The sequence below is a fragment of the Xenopus tropicalis genome, chromosome 5, assembly GCF_000004195.4.
Source record: "Xenopus tropicalis strain Nigerian chromosome 5, UCB_Xtro_10.0, whole genome shotgun sequence".
NCBI lineage: Eukaryota > Metazoa > Chordata > Amphibia > Anura > Pipidae > Xenopus > Xenopus tropicalis.
In genome coordinates this window covers 51,694,042-51,717,938 of record NC_030681.2, presented here as the reverse complement: position 1 = coordinate 51,717,938, position 23,897 = coordinate 51,694,042, and the positions used below count along the sequence as shown (strand labels likewise).

General features: G+C 39.2%; 1 protein-coding gene across 5 annotated transcripts in view; it reads right to left on the bottom strand.

Moving 5' to 3' along the window:
- The window catches only part of smyd3 (SET and MYND domain containing 3), a 303,636-nt gene that overhangs the window by 72,567 nt on the left and 207,172 nt on the right, over positions 1-23,897 (bottom strand). For all 5 annotated transcript variants that reach the window (XM_031902501.1, XM_004914626.4, XM_031902500.1 and 2 more), the window contains exons 7-9: positions 22,867-22,934; positions 13,045-13,147; positions 2,074-2,184 (exon numbers count right to left, since the gene is read on the bottom strand). In XM_031902501.1, coding sequence (XP_031758361.1) covers positions 2,074-2,184; positions 13,045-13,147; positions 22,867-22,934 — 282 coding nt within the window. The remainder of the gene's footprint in view (positions 1-2,073; positions 2,185-13,044; positions 13,148-22,866; positions 22,935-23,897) is intronic.

Genomic DNA, 23,897 nt, shown 5'->3' with positions numbered 1-23,897 from the left:
AGAACTCTCCTGTAGACTAATTAGCCAGGCTTTCAAGCTTCTGGATTGGCCAGCTCAGGCCCACCTGGTCAGTCTGTAGAATTTACTCTGCTATAGTCAGCCCCTGTATTCTAAAGGAATGGCCATATATTCTGTTATCGATTAGCTTGCAAACATATAAAAGCGACTACAACGTTACTACACAAACAGTAGCACAAGTCATTGTTTTTAAAACATTTATTTATAAGTTAAAGAAAAGGCAAATTGTAGTTTTATCGGAATATGCAAGTGAATTAATTCAACTCCCAGCATCACTTTGCAGCTCATTTGGCATGTATGTTTCAAATTGCTGAGCCCTTTGTGCTAAATAACTTGATTCCTGCTGCTCAAAAATGCAAGTGATATGTCGGGTCTTTCATGTTTTTCTCACAAATAACCAAGAAATACAGTTATAGTTGTTTGTTAGAGACTCAGGTGAGTGAAACAGGTGTAAGACAAAGTAAGAGTGAATAGGCAGTGTCGGACTGGCCCACAGGGATACCAGGAAAATTTCCAGTGGGCCCAAGTGCGCTCCCTCCTGCTTCTAGCCATTTGGTCTAATTCATGGTCATTACTTGTTTTTCTATGGGAACAAAGCAACTAAATATATATAGAAGAATAGATTATACTTTGCCAAGATAAAAAAAAAACTAGGAAAATATAGAGACTGAGTAAGAAGTGGATGAAACATAGTTTTATGTTTTCTTGTGGGCCCCTGCATCCCAGTCCGACACTGTGAATAGGGTTACATTTTTAGACCTTCTGCAAAGTCTTTTCCAGGTTTTCTATCAGATAGGAAAGATGTGCAGGTGGGTGTTGAACTTTAGATAACATTCAAGTATGGTTGGCCACTCTCACTCTTCTCTGCTCAGAAGACAAGCTGCCTGTCAGTACTGAGCCGGTTTGTGTTTGACACGACTGTGCCTTTTTGACGCATCCGCACCTTTTTTAATACAAACGTGCCTTTTTTTTATGTGATCGTGAATTTTCGCAGTAAAAGTTCGTGGAAGTTTCGCAAAACAATTTGACAATGGTGAAATGCAGGATTTCGCTGCAAATCCATGGCTGGCAAAAACATTCGCCCATCGCTATCAGTCATGTTTCACTAGTTCACTAATTATTGCCTTGTGTTGAAATTATAACTTTTGCAATGGGCTTTTTTTAAAAATGTATATAAACATTGTTATCATACCCCTACCAATATCAACTAGACATGCTATATTAAGAAATAAGGTCTGTATGGTAATTACTATTTTTAAGTCTGTATGAATATTTAAAAGTTAGTTTTATGCACCTGAAGGCCAATTTTTTTGGTCATTCAACATGACCTATATCACAGTTCAATGCCAATATTTAGGAAAGAACATGTCTAGCCTATTTCCACTATGGACTGGCATTGCAATAAACATTTACTTTCTAATGTGGCCGACAGGTTAGAAAAGATCCTGTTTTCATTTTTCCTCCACCAGAGGTGTGGGCTCTACTCCAGATAGAAAAAAACAATAGTACCGCAACTCGCTCATTATGCACATGTGTGTGATGTAGGGGGGTGAGTGACATCCACCGCTCCTACATAATGCGCATAGTAAGCAAGCATGGGAGATCTGCTCATTATGAGCATGCACGCCAGCCAACATGGCCGCCTGCACTGGGAGCTCCCTCCTGTTGAAGGTAGCCTGTCAGGCAGCACCTCTGGTAGAGGAAACATAGGGGTGATAGGTGCCCTTTAAGGTAGCTGATCAGAGCAAAGTGGTAGAAGAGATATTGTACACAGAAAGTGTTGACCTTTTTTTGAGAAGCATTATACAATCATTACACAAGACCTAAGTACAAAAAAACATAATGGGCCTCATCCTGCTCTGAGAGAAACTCTTGTGGATTATCAAATCTAAAGAAAAGTTTTTTCTCCTCATATTAAATCAGGGTTTTGCAGAGATAAAATATTGTGTTGGCACAGAATTTTGTTTTCACAGTGTAAATCTGCAAATTAGGTTTGGAAGATGGGGTTCTAAAAATTACTTGTGTTTTTGCTTAGGTGCAGCTGATAGACAGTACCTTATCTCTTAACAGGCATCGCTGGCAGTCACACAGGAAACAGTACTGGCGCTGTAGCTGGTCCCGCCGCCCCTGGGTGGGCATTTTTACATCAATGTAGCTTATGGTCAGCTGTAAGAAAAATAAAAAAGAGTAGAGGAATAAAAGATTTCCACCTTTGAAGTAACAGCTTATAATATATGAGTTTTGGAAATGTATTTTTAACCCTTTCTTAAATGTGAACTGTGTCTCCTGTGAAACATGTTCATACAAGCCTTATCATCATTTCCCTTGTGCTGCTATTTTGCCCTCTTGTGTGAATGACACATTGTTGCACAAATGCACCCATCACAGACAGATAAATAGACTATTCTGCGGCAGAATACTAGACAGAGACGTGGAAAAGGAAGGATAGCAGGAGTTACAGTGAGTGAATGGGGTTGAGAGAGGCATTTAAGTAAATGTTACAAGAGGGAAATTTTACAGAAATAATAAAAATGCATTATATTGTAACCCTTCTTGGCTAGACTAGACCAGCTAGTTAGGTTAGAACAGGGGTACCTTGGACTCTCTTTTAGTGATGGGCAAATCCAGTCACGGAATCATTGCAAATTCCGCATTTTGCCACTGGCATGAAAATTTTCTGCAACAAAAAATTGCCACATGAGGAAGAAGTTGCGATCATGTCAAAAAAGTCCATTTTGCAAATTTTATGCGGTTTCACAAGATTTTTTTTTTAGCAGTTTCCCTAATTTTTAGACGAAGCAAAACAGGACAGATTCTCTCATCACTACTCTCTTTCAAAGGATGGGCCTTTGCTATGTGGAAGTGTGTGTATGGAAGGTGTTATACTACACCCTCCGACTGCCAGGTATAAAATAGTGATGGAAAAGAAAGATGCCAAGAGTTTTTTTGCAGCAAACTGGATCTAATAACTTATAATTTATTGCCATTTTAAGACAATAGCAATGCCTGGCAGGGTTAATACTCACAAAATGTTGAAGGAATATTAGGCATGCCAATACAGTAGAAGGCAGCAATATCAGAATGGTGCACCACTGTGAAGGACCAGCCGGGTTAAGTAGATTTATGCTCTTACGGTTTCTACTTTAAATGACCCAACAGCAGACCTGATCAGGGAGAATACTCTAAGCATGATACCCTAGTAACTACTGTGGCCCCTTCACTAAGGCAGCAGAGCCTGTTAAAGTGATACTGACATGAAAAAAATACTTTTTACAATATAAATCTACATTAAGGGGCTGATTTATCAAAGTACAATTGGGTCCAAATGGGAGAAATGTGTGTTTTTTCTAAGTTTTAGAACTTGTGCGTATTTTCTGCGATTTTTCCGGTAATTTCCACAACTTTTTTGTGAGACAAAATCGCATTTGTCACAATGATTAAGAAAGTTCTGGGAATTCATTCAAGCTTCGGTATCGTGACTTTCCTTGGGCCAGGTTGGAGCTGCAGAGTGCCATTGAGTCCTATGGGAGGCTTTCCTTGGGCCAGGTTGGAGCTGCAGAGTGCCATTGAGTCCTATGGGAGACTTTCCTTGGGCCGGGTTGGAGCTGCAGAGTGCCATTGAGCCCTATGGGAGACTTTCCTTGGGCCGGGTTGGAGCTGCAGAGTGCCATTGAGTCCTATGGGAGACTTTCCTTGGGCCGGGTTGGAGCTGCAGAGTGCCATTGAGTCCTATGGGAGACTTTCCTTGGGCCGGGTTGGAGCTGCAGAGTGCCATTGAGCCCTATGGGAGACTTTCCTTGGGCCAGGTTGGAGCTGCAGAGTGCCATTGAGTCCTATGGGAGACTTTCCTTGGGCCAGGTTGGAGTTGCAGAGTGCCATTGAGCCCTATGGGAGACTTTCCTTGGGCCGGGTTGGAGCTGCAGAGTGCCATTGAGCCCTATGGGAGGCTTTCCTTGGGCCAGGTTGGAGCTGCAGAGTGCCATTGAGTCCTATGGGAGGCTTCCAAAATCATGCACAGATGGATCAAAGTCAGAAAGTTTTTCGAGCCGTTTATGATCGTTTGGATATGAAAATTTTGTAACTTTCGAATTTGCGCTTTTAAAGGAGAAGGAAAGGCTAATAAAGGGTTAATCTCAAGCTGCAGGAATACCTTCAGTTCTCTCAATAGTGCCCTTAAGTCTCCTCATATTTCACCTGTTCAGATGATCAGAAGCCAAACAGGAAGAAAAAACGCTGAGCTGTGTAAAGAAAGTTCCCATAATGCCTCACTCCTGCACACCCAGACCAAGTGAACATACTCAGTTAGTTAGACTATCGGGGAGGTTTATCAAGACACGTGTTTTCAGCATTTTTTCACGCGTGCACGACTTTTTCGTACGCTTGTGCAACTTTTTCATACGCTTGCGCGAAAAATTTGGAAGGATTCTGCCGCTGTTTACAATCGTTCGGTACAAAAATTTTGTGACTTTCAGATCGCCAATATGATATTATCGTGACTAATACATTTTTTTCGGAAGCATTTTCGTGATATTTGCGATCTTCAGAAATTATCGTATCCAATCCGAATTTTTCCCATTCGGGATTCGAACTCGTGTTTTAATGAATCGGCCCCTATGAGTCAGCTTCCTGCTGATTGGCTCAAATCCACATTTCTAAGGGGGGGGAGTGAGTTCTTAGCATTCTTGAGAGAGGGGGGAGCAGGAGACGGGAGAGAGCAGAGAGCTGCGTGTCTCTGGCAGAGGAATTACAGACACAGGAAATCTTTTCACAGTGAAGTCAGTGCAGGGTTTCTGTGAGTGCTTATGGCTGTATTTACATAAACCTTTCTGATAAAGCTTACTTAGTTTTTACCTTTCCTTCTCCTTTAACCAGAAATTATCGGATTTAATGTGAATTTTTTCTATCATACTTTTAAATGTCTGAAATTCGGATAAATGGGCCCCTAAAAGTTACCTATAGGCCATGTTGATCATATTCCACTGATAGGGGTGCTTGTTACTTGAAATTCCTAAACCTGACTGTTTTGCCAACCTGACTGTCCCTTTTCAACCTGTCAGTTATAGCAAACATATTGCTTTCTGTCATTGAGCTATTTCTCTTTGAGGCTACAATGTCATTTTTATTGTTACTTTTTATTACATATCTTTCTGTTCAGATCCACTGCTATTCATATTCCAGTTTCTCATTTAAACCACTGTATGGTTGCTAGGGTAATTAGGAGCCTAGCTGCCAAATTTCCAAACTGGAGAGCTGCTGAACAAAAATTATTTAAAAACCCCAAATGTTAAAAAATTAGGACCAATAGCAAATTGTTTCAGAATAGCACTCTCTACAACTTACTGAAAGTTCATTTAAAGGTGAACAACCCCTTTAAATCTCAACCTCCTGGAAGGAAGGGTTCTTTTTGAAAAACATTCTAGAATCTCACAGAGTTCAGGAGATGTATGAAAGCATTCCAAGGGGGACTGAAGCTGTTGCACTTCTCCTTATTAAATAATTATTATAACATTGGGGGTTTTTCCACCCTGTATACGTTTCTAATCCAATTTTTTTCAGGAAGAAAACAGAAGGATGATAATTTATGTTTTGCGATTGCGATTTGCGATTTGTGGAATTTATCAGTGCCTGGTTATCGTGGTTTTCCTGAAGCCTAGCAGTTATATTCTGTTGTTCCCTGTTGCTGATCTCTGCCTGCTGACTCTAAATCCTTGCTGCCCATCCTGACCTCTGCCTGATCCTGAATCCGAATCCGCTGCTTGCCTCTGACTCGGAAGCGTTCAACCACGCTCTCGCCTTCTCCTTTGGTACCTCACCTGGTTAGCCGCAAAGGCTTCTCTCCACTCTTGATTCCTCCTGTCCTTCGTGCTGCCCTGGTCTTGGCTGGAGAGCCCTGGAGAGCCTGACAACTGGAGTGACCCGGTAAGCCTGACAATTTAGTTTCAGATTAAACAATTTATATTCTGCTGTAGAACAAATTATTGTCCAACATCTTTTGACCTCAGATTCTTATGCACTGGGGTGGAAAGATTTGACCAGGGCTTATGGCAAATCAACTTCTCAAACCAGTTAAAAACTAAGACAATTATCAGATTTGACAGCTTCGCCAATTCATTGAAAAAGATTTCTGACACTCAGGAAAGTTTTGAAAAATGGGAGAAACAGCTGGATTCCCTCTCGATTCCCCAGTTTGATACTTGATAAATCAGCCATAGAGAGGCTTTCACTTACAACCGTATTGGTGAACTGTTTCAGGGTGAAGGATCAAATACTTTACAACTGTCAGTGTGTTCTTCCAGTATTTCTAAAGTATTATTGTATTATTGCTGAGTTGCAAAGAAATTGTCAGCGATTAGTCACCAAATTAATATAGAACTTCCCAGTAACTTTTTTCTCTACAGTGAAGTAGGTACTGCTTAATTAAGCAGATTAAACTGTACAACAGGTGCCAGAAGATGTTCGACAAAATATGGCAACCATAGCTGGACACTGAGGGGAATCCTTTGCCTGGAATAGGAGATAGTCGAGAACTACCAGATCAAAGGCCTATACTTAACTAGATCTAATGCGAGCATGATGTGTAAGCTTCTATACCTTTTTCTTCCTTCTCTCTTTCTTTTCCCCCTCACTCTCACTATTTATACCTTGTGTTGTTTGAAAAAGGAAAATAAAAACAATTTAAAAAAAAAAAAGGTTATTTAAACAATATTTAGCCAGAATTATTAAGTGGTCTTTAATAAATATTTAATCAGTTTTGAGAGATTTGTTGCAGGCAAGCACACATATCCCAACTGCAATACCTTTTTTACCATTTTTTTTCTCCAGTATTCTGCAATTGTGCTGCTAAATCTGATTTATGATCTCAGACCAATAACTATTCTGTAATCTCATCAGAAAATATGAGTATTGTAGTATTAAATGATACAGTACTTGGATTTCTGTGCCAATAAATTATAAAAGTGGGTTTGTGGAAGCAAATAAACTACTAACAATGTTGCAAAAGAAACTTACTTCTAAAGGCCTGGGAAAAAGTGGTGTAGAATCCTACACACTTAATTAAATAAGGCTATGTGCCCAATGGGACAATTAAGTTATATATTTGATATACACAAAAGGGAAAACTGTAGGAATCAGGAATGATTTTCAATGCATTGTATAAATTTTTTTCTCTGACGTGTTTAGATTTCCTTTAGAATTTGCAGACTGAACTGATTTAATGGGAACAGGTTTATCAATCTATGGAGCTGATTTACCAGCTAATTTTAAACTACATCAGTACCACTGCTGGTTGCAGCCAATCAGATCTTTTGTTTTGTAACATGTCAAAGACTGATCAAAACCAGTTACTGGTTTTAAGATAGATGTTAGTAAATCAAGCCTTATGTTTCTTAACAATAATATTTAAATATTAATAATGCTAAACTTAAAAGGGACATCATCTTCTTACAAAAAGTGTTTACAGTAGATAGTAAAGTGCAAAGCAGTGCTACAGATAATTTAGTTTCCACACAGTTCCAGCTCAGTCCAGATGCACTAAATAAGCATTCAAAATTTAACTCCAACTGCTCACCATCAACTTGTTTGGGCTCCACTTACGGGAGGCAGACCAATAATTTGGGATTGTTGTTATTATATATTGGCAATGGGAGATTATCTAGGAACATTTTGAGGGCTTGTACAAAAGGGAAATGCCTGCTTCTCTGTAGTTGATGGTAGTCAAGAGGAGTCACAGGAGGTATTGCACCTGCGCAATGATAGCACCGCATTGTTGTGTTTTGCCTGAAGTGGATGGTGTCTTTTTGGCTGATAATATTTATTTAGCAAGCATTGTTGTGTACTCAGTTAGCCTTTTAGCCCTGGCATTCTGAGAGAAGCCAACAAGTTTATTTGGATCCATCATAGATGAAGTGGAGTGCTCAAAGCGACATTAAAATGAATGGTTTCTATTTTGTAGCATATTGGTACGTACCTAAGAGAATGCATTAATCATGCATTTAATTACATTTAATATAAATCAATGCTTGTTTTGCCAGTTTGCTTAGATTGCCCCAAGGAAGGAAGAAAGGAATACAAAGAAAAGGAAGGAAAGAAGGAAGGATCGTGATGACCAAAGTAGCATTTTTAATCGTAATCAAGCCTTACACAAATAGATTGAATAACAAGCATGCCTGCTGTTCCACAACCTGTATAACTTACTTTCATGCTGGAAATAATATAATAAGTGATATGGAAATAGACTGGACAAATTTACTTGCACCAAATCAAACCAAAGAATTTTTTAAATTAATTTATTCAATATAAAATCCATCTTCAGAGCAGCATGAAAAAAAAATCCTGTTTATGCATTAAATATGTATGCCATATGTATGCCAATATAATGCAGAGCTACATAGCTCTGCTATAAGGAAAACAAGTTATATATACTCCAAGTCAAACAAGTTGCCATTTAGGAGTGGGCACAAAGTCCTCAGATGAGTTTATTATCACGTTATTGACACTTAAAATATTGGCCAAGACTTGTGCTTGGCTGGAAAATAATTGGCTGGTAGCCATTTGCAAAGCACTTATCTGTATATATCTGCTTCAGGACCAAATCTAAGACTCCAGATCTGGTCTAGAACATGATCAGGGTCGGACGGGGCCGCCGGGACACCGGAAAAATCCCGGTGGGCCCCGGCGGGCCAGACCCGACCGTTGCTCCCCCTCCCGAACGCTCCTCCCCTGACGCGTCAAATTTATGCGCTCGGGGGAGGATGTCGGGTGGGGGCCTTGCGAGGGGGGTTGGGGGTTAGAGGACGTGCCTGGCTGAGTGCACCTGCAGGGCCCCTGGGACGGGAGCCCCGGTGGGCCCTTTTTATACCCCAGTCCAACCCTGAACATGACCATTATATGATAACGATACAAGAACAGGACAGTACTTCTACCAGCATGCTTAATTAATTATCCATTAGTTCTTGGTCCTCTTTACTGCCCCCTGGCAGATTTACAGTGGTGTGAAAAACTATTTGCCCCCTTCCTGATTTCTTATTCTTTTTGCATGTTTGTCACACAAAATGTTTCTGCTCATCAAAAACCGTTAACTATTAGTCAAAGATAACATAATTGAACACAAAATGCAGTTTTTAAATGAAGGTTTACGTTATTAAGGGAGAAAAAAAACTCCAAATCTACATGGCCCTGTGTGAAAAAGTGATTGCCCCCCTTGTTAAAAAATAACTTAACTGTGGTTTATCACACCTGAGTTCAATTTCTGTAGTCACCCCCAGGCCTGATTACTGCCACACCTGTTTCAATCAAGAAATCATAACTAAGAGCTACCTGACACAGAGAAGTAGACCAAAAGCACCTCAAAAGCTACACATCATGCCAAGATCCAAAGAAATTGAGGAACAAATGAGAACAAAAGTAATTGAGATCTATCAGTCTGGTAAAGGTTATAAAGCCATTTCTAAAGCTTTGGGACTCCAGCGAACCACAGCCATTATCCACAAATGGCAAAAACATGGAACAGTGGTGAACCTTCCCAGGAGTGGCCGGCCGACCAAAATTACCCCAAGAGCGCAGAGACAACTCATCCGAGAGGCCACAAAAGACCCCAGGACAACATCTAAAGAACTGCAGGCCTCACTTGCCTCAATTAAGGTTAGTGTTCACGACTCACCATAAGAAAGAGACTGGGCAAAAATGGCCTGCATGGCAGATTTCCAAGGCGCAAACCACTTTTAAGCAAAAAGAACATTAAGGCTCGTCTCAATTTTGCTAAAAAACATCTCAATGATTGCCAAGACTTTTGGGAAAATACCTTGTGGACCGACGAGACAAAAGTTGAACTTTTTGGAAGGTGCGTGTCCCGTTACATCTGGCGTAAAAGTAACACAGCATTTCAGAAAAAGAACATCATACCAACAGTAAAATATGGTGGTGGTAGTGTGATGGTCTGGGGTTGTTTTGCTGCTTCAGGACCTGGAAGGCTTGCTGTGATAGATGGAACCATGAATTCTACCGTCTACCAAAAAATTCTGAAGGAGAATGTCCGGCCATCTGTTCGTCAACTCAAGCTGAAGCGATCTTGGGTGCTGCAGCAGGACAATGACCCAAAACACACCAGCAAATCCACCTCTGAATGGCTGAAGAAAAACAAAATGAAGACTTTGGAGTGGCCTAGTCAAAGTCCTGACCTGAATCCTATTGAGATGTTGTGGCATGACCTTTAAAAGGCGGTTCATGCTAGAAAACCCTCAAATAAAGCTGAATTACAACAATTCTGCAAAGATGAGTGGGCCAAAATTCCTCCAGAGCGCGGTAAAAGACTCGTTGCAAGTTATCGCAAACGCTTGATTGCAGTTATTGCTGCTACAGGGCCATGTAGGTTTGGATTTTTTTTCTCCCTAAATAATAAAAACCCTCATTTAAAAACTGCATTTTGTGTTTACTTGTGTTATCTTTGACTAATAGTTAAATGTGTTTGATGATCAGAAACATTTTGTGTGACAAACATGCAAAAGAATAAGAAATCAGGAAGGGGGCAAATAGTTTTTCACACCACTGTATATGCTACGGGTAAGCCCAGCCAGATTTGTAGGCAAGCAAGGGTTGTACCAAGTGAACAGCTAATAACTATTAGTATTTGTTTTGGGGTTGATAACAACTTTAGGTTTTTGGTAGCCATTCATCAGGTTAGTTGCTATAGGACCTGCTCATTCTTTATCTTAAACTCAATATATTTTAATCATTATTTTAACTTTACTTGCTGCAAGCAAGATCATTGCTTATTCTGATTACATTCCTACAGCTATTGTTCATCTGTCTTATTTCAAGGCTCCAGGCAACTAAATCTGTCTGACGTATCGCAAATACTTCCTCTCTGTCAAAGGGGAAAGAAGAAAGTAATTGCAGGCTTTAAATGGGGACAGACATGTACATTATCTAAAATATATCAAAACTGATATTTACTAATAGGCGACTAGACTTTTCAAGTTTTGCAACATTATCTGCACCCTGTTGGTAATCTCACGTTACCCACAACACCTCCATTGTATCCATGAAAGAAGAATCAACCTATGTTGCTTGTTTTTTCTAATTGCTCTAAAAGAGCAATAATTCATTAAGATTTACTGGGTTATCTCTACCACCTTCCACCTTTATCACAAGGCAAAACCAAGTTTTACCAATGCCATTATCATGCTTAAGCGTCCATTTACTAAATTGCAAAAGAGGATGATAAATTGGGACTGAAATAATGCCAGAAAAGGCCAGAGCTGGATTTGTAACAGTAAACATTTGATTTGCATTTTAAACATGGTGTCAGTGAAGAGAAAGTGCATGCTCCAAAAGTTTTCCTCCCCATGGACACAAGCGTGTTTGCACCGAGGTAAGCGCCGCACACAAGCATTATCATCAGCACATAAGCCTAATCTGAAGAACATTTAATACACATGCGTTCCTTGTCCTGGTCTTTGTCTTGATGTTGGAGCGATGGATTGTGGGTTAAGTTTTTCATATACTAAGCGCATTTGTGATAACAGTGGCTTAAAGTGCTGCAAAACTTTAACAAAATGACTGCACTAATAGCCTGCCTAGGTACGCCTTTCCCTGGACACAATGTTGTATTCAGACTTTCCTTTAATATCTGTCCAGAGTTGTCAAAAATACAATTTGCGTAATTTTAGAAGTTTTTTCTACAGTGGCTAAACTCACTTTTTAAAAAAGCTTTCATTTTTACTTGTTTATTAAAAACCATGAAAAATTGCAGACACAGAAATATGTAAAAAAATGGGAAAACTTAGAATCGTGAATTTTACATCTATAGCACAAATAGTTCCCTTAAAACTATGAACAAATAAATAAGGTTGAGGAGACTGCCTCATACAGACAAAAGCAAACAAAAGGAATTCTGGGAATTAATTCCAAACTCTTAAAAAAATCCCATTTACATGGGTTTATCCTATAGGCTACAGCTCACCCACTGGGTTTGAAGCTGAAGCCAGGATAATAGCTGATCAGATTCCCAACTAAAACTATGACAAATTGAATACCAGAAAGTTAAAGAACAACAAAAATATTGCCCAGGACCTCTTCTACATGACCTTGACAGATTTTAGATGGCATGTTTTTACATCTGTGGTTTTGATGCATAAACCAAAAAACACAGATTTAGCGCAAAGAACACAAATCGCAAAAAAAAGATGGTTTTTGTGCATGGGCCCTAAGTAAATGGACACTTGTATTAATAAGGAAATAGTAAGAATGCGTATGGTCACTAGCACATGTCTTTAAAAACTGCCACATAAATTTAACATGCTTGAAGATAAATTGTCCATCAGTTTAGAAGAATTAAAATTCAAAGCATTGTGAAGCGTAAATGCTAGTTCTAACTCAGTTATTTTCTCATGCTGAATTCTATGCTGAGCTCCAAATCCAGATATCCTACAGTAGGGTGCTGCCTGTTCTCTCTACCGTTATCTCAACTCTGGAGACAAGTTTTACTTGTTCAGTGCCGTAGTTCATAAATATATGAGCTCCATGTTCCTTCTGCTGCAGATGTACCTTTTTATCTTTGCACAAGTAAGAACATTACTTAACAATTTCTATCATCTAAAGGGCAATCATACCAAATCACACAAGGTATTATCTTTAAGCCTGTAGCTTCCATTGCATATTTTAAGATTTACAGCAGCAGCAGCAGCTGTATTGCACAAATGGCTACTCATGGAACTTTGCTTTAAGTTTTAAGTATATATCCCCCAGTCGTAGAGAAAAATGAAATAGAAAAGGGTGTCTACATACAGAATGAGAAAGACACTTGGGAATTTATCATGACAGGGTGAGATTTATGCCAAGTAATGACACAGGCATCCCACAGAAAATTTAGGCAGTTTGATGTTGATCATATTTTACAAGTGAGATAGAAACACTTAGAGAAAATTTATACAGAAAGAGCTGATGAGGCAGCAGTCGGGAATGTAAATGGGTGCATACTGTCCATTCCAGGTGTTTGTGACAGATAGAAGGACAAGTTAATTATCTTACCTCCTCTCCCTTTGGGATTTCCTTGACTGTACGGAGAAGCAGGCATGTGCCTTCAAATACAATCACGCAGTTTGGGTCACAACTGTGGTTCAGCAAAGACATACTGGAAAAAAAGGATAGAGAATGAAGAATTACAGTGACAGGTTTCAAGAATGTACAGATATTTATGGTGCCTTAAAGCGCATAAGAAAATCATCTAAAAAAAATGCAACTCCTGAATTCTGTTTAATACATTTTCATATCTTATTTTGTAAGTATTTATATGGAAAGTGCTGTAAGCCTAAACACAACATGCTAATGCAAGAAGGGTTTACATGTCATATCTATGCCCCTCAAGCCACATTGGACTAGTCTATCTACTGGGAACGCTACAAGCTGTAACCATAGAAAGTGTTATACATTTTTCTTAACAGATTGTGACCTTTCCCGGGATGTCATCCTTGCACCAGAAACCTAATATTAGGTGATAGCTGATAAATGAGGGCCTAAAATTCCTGCTGCAACACTCCTATATAAATGTATACCATATTGCTTGCTCCTCAGAACTGCACCATACAGTATATCTGGTTTGGATAGTCCCTGTTTGCACTAGAGAACAAGTCTGTGATACTCAAAACATTTTGTAGCAAATAAACAAATGTTTGTAGCACACTGTTCAGTTTTGTGTCCCAGTCATACATTGTGGCTTGGATAAAGCTCCATTATTTGTGGTTTGCTTTATAGGTCTGGCACCGCAGGCAACAATTTTAGGTGACTCCTTTATTACACATCAAAGAATGAGTCTGTGCTGTGTCAACAGAGGTGGCTTCCCCTGCCTAATCCTGTTATAAGAAATATAGCTTGGTGTTTCCTATGGTAGGCTCTAGTAAATAACTATACTGTGATGCAAATGTGATTATTACAATGGGAGATGATCTTAAAAAGAATTCACAAGACACCTGCAAATACAATATAAGGGTCGAAGTAAACACAATCAAGATACACTTCCCGGATGTGTTATTTTTCTGAAAAGTTTCTTGGGATCACTAAATCATATTCTAGATCAGTGCTGTCCAACTGGCGGCCCGCAACCCCCCTCTGTGTGGCCCCCCACCTGTCTGGCTGCTTTGATGGCTTACCTTTGAGTAAACTTTAAATGGTATCAGTACTGAGATTAACTGCCCCCCCCCCCCCCCTGCATGGTTCTCACCTCAGATTCAGGCTGTAATCCTCCTGTATTGTTTAAAAATGTAATCCCCTGTGTTTTTCACACCTTTTAATACCTGCATTGTTCACCCCCTGCAGTGTTCACACCTCAGGCTCAGGCTGCAATCACCCCTATTGTTCACTTCTTCACACCTCAGACATAGGTACTGTAGGTACTGCCTGGACTATACTGCCTGTGTGTATGGCACACACAGGGAGCATAGGGCAGGGAGGGTATGGTACACACAGGCAGGGTAGGGCAGGCAGAGTATGGCTAACACAGGGAGCATAGGGTAGGCAGAGTATGGCGCACACAGGCAGCATAGGGCAGGGAGGGTATGGTACACACAGGCAGGGTAGGGCAGGCAGAGCATGGCACATACAGCCAGCATAGGGCAGGCAGAGTATGGCACATACAGCCAGCATAGGGCAGGTAGAGTATGACACACACAGTCAGGATAGGGCAGGCAGAGTATGGCACACACAGGCAGGGTAGGGCAGGCAGAGTATGGCACACACAGGCAGGGTAGGGCAGGCAGAGTATGGCACACACAGGCAGGGTAGGGCAGGCAGAGTATGGCACACACAGGCAGGGTAGGGCAGGCAGAGTATGGCACACACAGGCAGGGTAGGGCAGGCAGAGTATGGCACACACAGGCAGGGTAGGGCAGGCAGATTGCTGCCTGTGTGTGCCATACTCTGCTTGCCCTATGCTGCTTGTGGGAGGTGAACCTGGCAGGGGTTTGTGGGAGTTTGTTAGCAGTTGGAAATAGCCATTAAATGGTCCCTAAGGTGTGTAATTATGTACTGGGGGTTGCTCTGCTATCCACAGGGGAGGAGGAGGCATATGGAATTTAAGGGTATATCTTAATATGACATAATTCTTTCCCATATGAATGATTGTTGATATCCCCACAGTAAGCACCAAGCGTTTGGGATTTTGCTGTGCTACCACCATTGTGATAAAATAGGTGTGGTTTGAAGTGGGTGTGGTTTCAAAAAGGGGAGTGGTCAAAACTGGCTTCCATTAGCGGCCCTCCACCATGTATACTAGAGAAATTCCGGCCCTCGGCACCGCAGAAGTTGGACAGCACTGTTCTAGATTATTGGCAACTTCTTTAGTTATTTGGGATATGTTCAGTATATCTATGTTTCTAGCAATCAGAAATCTGCAGGCACTCAGTATTTGAAAAACAAGTATTTCTAGTGCTTTTTTGGCAGTTTGTTGTAGACATTTAGTAGCATAGCTTCAGGAGTCATAATACATTCATTATGAATTATGAGGTTATTAAAGGTAGAACAGAAGACCAAAGTTGTTGCATTTTGTCACTGGACCACCATATATAAAGCATGTCTCCAATATCTTTATTACATCTCTAACAAAGGTTTGTAGCATATATGTTTGATATGTTTGAGGGGTTAAGTTCCTGTTGTAAAGTATTTTGTAATAATATACATTTAATTAATTTTTGAGTTTTTGCTATTTGGTTGCTGTACTAGTTTTCTGTATTTTGTGATCCCATTTTTTTAATTGGTTGGATTTTGAAAGTATCCTTTGGTCTCATTAAGACCTTTTCTAATGATTGACGGCTTTAAATTAGCGAGGATAGATAGTTCCAATATACAAAAATCTCTTTTTTCCAGGTTCAATTCCTCTTAGACAGAAAAATGACTTGAGTTGATTTGAGTTGTAAATGTCCATAAGTTTAACTTTGCCCAATGTTAGGGATTTTTAATGAGTAATATTTATTTATGTGTGTAAAGTTCTATAAAATACAATCATATGAATCCTCACTGGTCCATGGAATCTCTTTACTTGTCCATTTTATCTTTTTTTTTTTTTTACAGTGATATCCAGCGGTGGTCAAATGTTCCCTGTCTGTTTTAAACCTGAGCCATTGATGCTCCAAGCATGCCAAGAGGCACTATCCTGGTTTTCTGCTCTGGATAGGGTGTAGTAAAATCTGGCTGAGCTTATGGGCAGATCTAACCTACACTCAACTGTAGCAAATTCATTGATTCCTTTTTTGCAGCAGGTTACTGCAGGGCAGGAGTAATTTATGTCTGCAAAGCAGCAATAGTGATGTCTCGTACAGTTACTGGAATGTTTATGTTGTGACTAATGGTGCCTCACTCAGGCAATTCCCAACTCATTTTACATGGTAGTGGCCTTAGCTGAGCATTAAATATCCATTGCTTGAGGGCAGCATTTGTTCTTTTCCGGTTTCCTGAATTTTTTTTCCAAAAACATGTTATTATAGTGCATTTTACTGCAAACAGTTTCACCAAGATGTTATTAAAAGCGGGTAAAGATAATTTCAATGCAAAACATAATAATCATAAGTATCAGTGAGAGGATGTCTATCAGTAATCATTACAGAGTGACTATTACACATGTCAGACATACCATTACATCTAGGCGTGTAGCAAATGCAAAATGCTTACATTAATAAAGTTACTGTTCCAGTTTTATGTTAATGCTTACTCTTTAGGGTAAATCATTTGTACACAGTATATCTGTGGCATAATCAACATATCACAGAGTAAGGGGCAGACTTACTAAAAACTCTAACATTTCTCGTTTTTTTCTTTTTAAAAATTCGACTAAACTCATTTCAACAGTTTGATATTTGCAAAAGGTCTGTGCAGGAAACGGCAACTTTTTTTGAATTGTCGGTCCAAAAACCAGCGTCAAAATTCTGAAACCTCTAAGTTTCGAGGCAAAAGAAGGATCTTTCAGGGGAGGGAAGGGACATCTGCCATTGACCTCTACATGATCTCAGCAAGTATTAGCTGGTGAATTGTTGGATTTGGATTTTTAGTTGTGACTTTTTTTTTCCTGCAACTTGTAGCGCTAAAAATCAGAAAAAAAAATCCTATGGTTAATAAATGGTCCCCAGTATTACCACAGGTGTCTGCCCCCAGTGCCCAGGATCACACTGTATGCTCCATGGGATTTTTAGTCACTATGCCCTACCAACTGGAGCCCCCGCACTATTATTATTTTCACACATCTATAAAGTGCAAATTAGTGCTGTACAATAAGCAGGTATTGCCTAGGCAATTACCCTACACTACAAATCTCATTGGTGGAAAACAGAAATCTGCTCTTACAGCTTACTAGCTGTCTATACTATACATATACTAGAATGCCATAACTAGTTTACATTAGAAGGCCATTACATACATTATATACAGCTGGAATCAGAAGATACTGATTATAAAGGGAATTATGTACTCCCTATTGTAAAATAAAAGGATATTATTCAACAATAATAAGAAACCACTAAATAAAAATGTTTTTTTACTAAAGAAGCAATGTATGAAAAGTAATAGAATTAAAATTAAATTGTATAAGGTCTTCTGTATAACTAATGAAATACTGTAGATGCAATATCTAAAATACGATTATCTTTGCTAGAAAAAAAACAGATGAAACATGAAAATAACATTGCCTTTCTGGGAGGGATGTCTGTCAGGGACTTGAAAACTTCAAACTGAATTTTACGTTTTACTTACAGTATATTAATGCCCCCTACCTTCTTCAAATTGGCTGACTAGTCAATATAATTGATGTTCGCACAGCCCTCGGGGACTGCTCAGCAATGCTGGCGCAGAGGATTATGCTGAGTTTTCCTTTATTAAAGAGGAACAATACGGTGCTAACATTGACAGGCAGCTCACCAATACTGGCTAATTAATCAGGGTATTTAAGTTACCTTTAAAGTGCACAGAGAGTTGCTTTTTAGTATACAGAGATATGTAACATGTTTTATATATTGAGTACATGACTTTTATTGAAGAGATTTGCCCAAACTTTACTTCATGGGATTTAAAAAAGAACTGACATTAAATACAAGAAATGAGAAAGCTGAAAACCAACAGTCTATTGGCATGGGGAGGGTGGGAGGGCCAATGACTTGGGTTAAAACAGGGTCCAGTAACATTCCTTTGACTGTTTGAAAGAGAACTTTATTTCATGGGACTAAAAAAAGAATTGACATTAAATACAAGAAATGAGAAAGCTGAAAACCAACAGTCTATTGGCATGGGGAGGGTGGGAGGGCCAGATCTTGGCATGCCAATTACTTGGGTTTTTTGCCTTAAAACACACACTTGCACTTGCACTTGCACGTTTTATGAATATTGTGAGTGCTGCCATTTTAACCCAATTCCTATAGCCAGCAATGGGAGGATGGCAAGGGGGCGATTTCACACAATCACTCGGGGTGAAACAAGCCAAATGATAAAGTTGCTACATCCAACTTCCATATATTTATAACATTCCAGGGATGGTGAACTTGAAGATATCTCCCACGAAAAAGCTACAGGGAGAGAGGAACAGCCAGTGAGCCAACACTTTGGTCACAAAACACTTTTCCTAAGATACCTGTAATACAACCAATACCACTTATGAATATATGACTGTCAGTTAACATAATACAACAGCCATGGGGGGGATGGCAAGGGGTGATTTTGAACATTAATCACAAAGGGCACAAGCCAAGTGATAAACTTGCTACAACTTGCATAGATTTATAGCACCACTATGTTGGACTTATGCCTTTATAATATGGATGTTGGCCTTGAAGATCTCCCGTAGAAACAGCCAGTAAGCTTGATCCCCTTTGTACTGCATTTTCATATCAATCTTGGCAGTGTTTTTTACCAGTGTAAGATTTTACCATTCCCATAAAACAGACCCACAAGGAAACTTTTATGGGTGTTTGGAGGATTCACAACATTATAACATGGCACTCTACAGTGCATGCGCTTCCTGGACCAGAACAAACAGAAGATGGAAGAAGCCAAAGCTGTTTTTAGCGAACGGGAGCACACAGCAGGATAAATACAGGGCCAATTCCATTTATAATACCCCAGGACAGTGGTATGGAGGTTTGTCAATTTTATGATCATAACTTTATAACTAAAAACCCCTGTTTTTGCTAAATATGCATAGATACTAAATTACTAGTGAACCAGGGGATCAGGGAATGTGCACTGGTCATTTAGCCAGATCCGATTCATTGTACTTATATATTTTACTTAGTCTTGGAGTGCTCCCACAACCCCTGTTTGTGTAATTTTATACTTTAGCAGAGTTATTCTGCAGGAAGAATGGCCAAACCAATTGGTGGTCTTAGGCCTTTAAAAATTGGTGTTGGTCTAGCAATCTCTCTCCTATAAGCTAATGGTGGGGGAGGGCTATACCCTGTGAATAAAACCAGTGCCCTGGTCAGAAGATATAACAAGAGGTAAATAGTTAGAACCACCATATGGGGTTTACCTTGACGAGGTATGGTGGCTTGTCAATTTTATGATCATCATTTTGAAACTTATAAGCCCTGTTTTTGTAAATACACACATCGATTCTAAATACTATTTACTTGCATACAGTAGCTTAAAAGATTATTTATATAAGCACCTCAGTGTGTGCACCAACAAAAATATATTATAGACAGTATATTACAGGCTAACACTGAAGGCTAAAGTATTTTTTACATTTCATTAATAACTAAACATCCTACATTATAAATGTTTGTTTTTTCTTGCTTGAAGTGTTTGATGTAACTGGAAATGAAGGGAAACAGTCCTGTGTTTTCCTTTAAAGCAATGGTATTACATCTAGGCAACAGAACTGCAAGAGCAGCGCTTAAAATTGGTTAAAATAAACAACACAGTTTTTTTATTTTGTAAGTGCAGTCATTCATTTTCCTAAAGAAATTACTGTAGTAGGTATGGGATCTGTTATCCAAAATGCCCTGGGATTTTCCGGATATGGATCTTTCTGTAATTTGGGTCAGGGCACTGTTTTATTATTAAAGAAAAAAGGACATCATTTTTTAATATATGGCCTTCCTGTAATTCTGACCTTTCTGGATAACAGGTTTCTGGATAATGGTATTAACATATGTATACACAATATGAAAAAATGAACAGTAACATAGAATTCAGTCCTATGCTAATACAATCGCTAAACAAGCACTTTAGGAATGCCAAAACCTGTTTTTGATTGCGGTGAAACACCTTTAGCCCAGGAAAGGTGAAAGGTCCTTTTGTGCTTGTATTATTAATTGCCAGGCTTAGCCTTCTCATTAACAGCGGGGCAGCCACCGAATACCTGCTTAAACAAGTGGTGCTTATAGTATTGGAGGCAATGAAGAATCTACACAGAATCATTATCCCATTTCACCCCCTATATATTCAAAGTTTATTTTCTTTTAATCCTCATAGCACAATGGAAATGCATATTTGTATGCCGGGAACGATACCTTTATATAGGAACAATTTATATGTCTTATAATGAAACCATGCGCTGCCTTTACTCACAAGATGTCACATTCAAATATGCAGTGCTGATTTTACTGCTATCCTGCAAGTTCTGGAGAACTAAGACAATTATGATGGCCAAGTTTTCGTGAAAAAAATACTTGCTATTTATGTTTTCTCTTAATACATTGGTTTCACAGGGTGGATTAATACAAGGTAGGTGACAAACCTAGACACGGAAAACCGATTTCCACAAATGTTATGCACTTACAATACAAATCCAAAAGGACTTGTGAAACAGGGGACCAGGAAGTGCGCACTGATAAATCCTCGGTCTTTCTATGATTATTGCTAATCTGGTCAAATCAGTCACATTTCCATTGTACTCATATACTTAAGTCTTGGAATGCTTCCACTCCCTCCCATTATTTTTGTGTATTTCTGTACTTTAGCAGAGTTATTCTGTAGAAAGTATGGCCAAACTTCCATGAGGTTGCAGTACACCCACACCCGTCCCTTTAATGGTGTGTTTATGGCTATAAAATAGGTGTTGGTCTGGGCAATGGTTTAAAAGCCACATGCAGGCTGGATTAAGCCTGTGAAACCAATGCTTTGGTCTTGGCAAAATCTCTCCTTATAAAAGCTAATGGTGGGTAAGGTTCAAGTCTGTGACTGAGAGTCTCAGAGTTCAGTCTGAGACCAATGCTCAGGTGAGGACACAGTTTTCCCAAGAAAAGCAACAACACGGTGAGGTGCCAACCTATGAAAAAATATGACCAGAGGTAAATATTATAAAGTTAGGACTACCATATCGTGCTTACCTTAAAGGAACAGTAACAGAAAAAATAAAAGTGTTATTAAGTTATTTGAATATAATAGGCCAGATTCAGTTTCATGGGAAAACAATATTTTATGGTTCATCACATGAAAACTTATGGGCAATATTGAATTTTTTCCCATAGACTTCAACAGAATCTTCATGTGATAAACAGATATGTTTTTCTGATTGAATTGCATCTGGCTTTATGGAAAATCTTATTTAACCTGTAATACCTTTAGTAATATTCCTTTGGCATATTTGGAAATAAAAGTAAGCCAGAGTACAATAGTGATAAGTGGTTGCTATATACAATAGTGATAAGTGGTTGTTAATAAACACACTACATAGGACTATAAATAACCTCACCATTATTTGAATATGCAACAATAATTTACTAATAAACATTTTATCACTGTTCTGACTTTTCAGGTCTGCTGATTCAGTGGCAAAGCATAAGAAAATGTTCTGCACAATTACACAGAATATGAAGCAGATTAAGTCCACAAGATGAACAAATTCATAGGGGTCATCAAAGCTTAAAGTAATGTGCAAAGTGCAAAAAAAGGCAGCAATTAGACTTAGCCCACAAAGACCTGTAGCTTTTTCTACAACTGCATTAATATCTGTATTATTGGTGGGGGGAGGCACATATTTGTCCCTCTGCCATCCCCTGCTCTTCTTCTAACTTGAGTGACATTGAGATGTGCAAGTTAGGGAGCAGTAGAAAGTGCAGCCTGCAATGGAGCCCTCTCCTCACCTAAGCCCAGAGGTGCACGTGCTTGCTAAGTGAGCACTACCGGGGTAATGTGACTGACCCCTCATGTGAGCCACAGTTGCTAATTGTGCTTTGTTATTCATCCTCATAAGTAAGCACTTAGCTTGCTTTAGTTCTATTGGCCCAAAGTAACAAGCCACATATGATTTAGTGGTTTGCTCTTCACAAACAAACATCTGGGTTAGTAAATGTAGAACAAACATTTTCCCATTATTCCATTAACCCCTTAGCATTTTGTACACATTAGTACAAAGCTAAAGCTTATAATAAAGGTTATTAAGAAACCCAGTAAGGTGCCATACAGTATATACAACATATTATTCTGTGGATATTTTTTAGCTGACAGATGTATAAATCAAGTTTTGCAGGTCACAGACTTTAACAGGAACAACTGATATGTGTTTCCAGCTGTGAGAAAGTTAAGTATTTTGGTAAAATGAAAATCTCGCTCTCCGTTTTACTGCTTACATTACCATACTCAGTTGCTGCATGAAATATAAAATTGGGCCTCTGGTCACAGCATTTAACTTGTCTTCCACCTCAGTGAAAGCCACATGCTAAAACTTAAACAAAAAGCCATCAGTACTGGCCTTCATGAATAATTTCTTTTGCTGTAATGAGGCAGTCTGAAAACCATTTTTTTTAACCATTTTTTTTCCTTATTTCCTTGCAATTTAACAGTGGAAGTAGTTTTCTTTTGATAAACCCCTCTGGCTACCCAAAGAACTAAAAAGTAATTTAGTAACTCTGAATAAGCCAGTGTATGCATTACCTGGGATACAGGCCAACACCAACGTCTTGCATCTCCCCATCGCTAATGGTGAAACTGTTACAGGTCACCTGTGAAAACAAGTAAAGCAAATCCGGGATTAGTGGCTTCTAACCTCCAGGAAAGAAACATTCAATAAACAAAGTCTATTAGGTTCAGCAAATTGCTCTAGAAGGCCATAAACATAACTCCAAACTCTGGTTAGTTCCACTTATCCCAGGTGGGTTCCAGTTACATTATTTAACCTATTTTCATTGGATACACTGGTATCATTTAACAAATATTAGAAAAACAAGCCTAAATACCAGCAAGGCACTGTGAGGCTGGCAAGTAAAACTGGAAGCTGTGCATCAGGCAGGAAGCCCTGGTATATAACATTTATTAACAGGCTATGAAGCATGTTTGTCCTTGTAGATATTTGTTTATTCATTGTGACTCTTAGTTTTTCCATATAATAGCTAATGGGTTTTACAGAAAATTATTAAGACAATGAGAACGTCAGCAATAAAAGTAATAACGAATACCCTGTGTTAGATTGTTCCATGCAGTAGAAGGAAAGCATCTCAGTAATTAATGCTGCCACCTTGAAAGCAAATTTAAGTGTCGTACATCTTTGGTTTCATCAAGGGAATGAAAATTTGTATTCGTTTGCATGACTGAACTTGAGCACAGCAGGTGGAGAGAACTGGCAAATACACACTCCTTATGTAACAAATGTATTTCTCCATTTCTACTAATAATAAGGTACATAAGTACAGTACACAAGCTGCAGAAGAGGTGAGGGAAAATGCAGTGCATATTTTTATTTATGCATACAGAAGTTTTTAGTTCTTTGTGGATCAGTGCTTGGCTGTTGAAACTATCAACCTCCCGTGTCTCGGGTGACTAATCTCCCCGAAATGCCATCCCAACGGCGAAAATGTAAATCGCCGGTGGAATGGCATACGCAGCGGCGCGATTTCACTGAAGTTTCCTCTCGAGGCAACTTGCGCAATTTCAGTGAAATCGTGCCGCCGCGTATGCCATCCCATCGG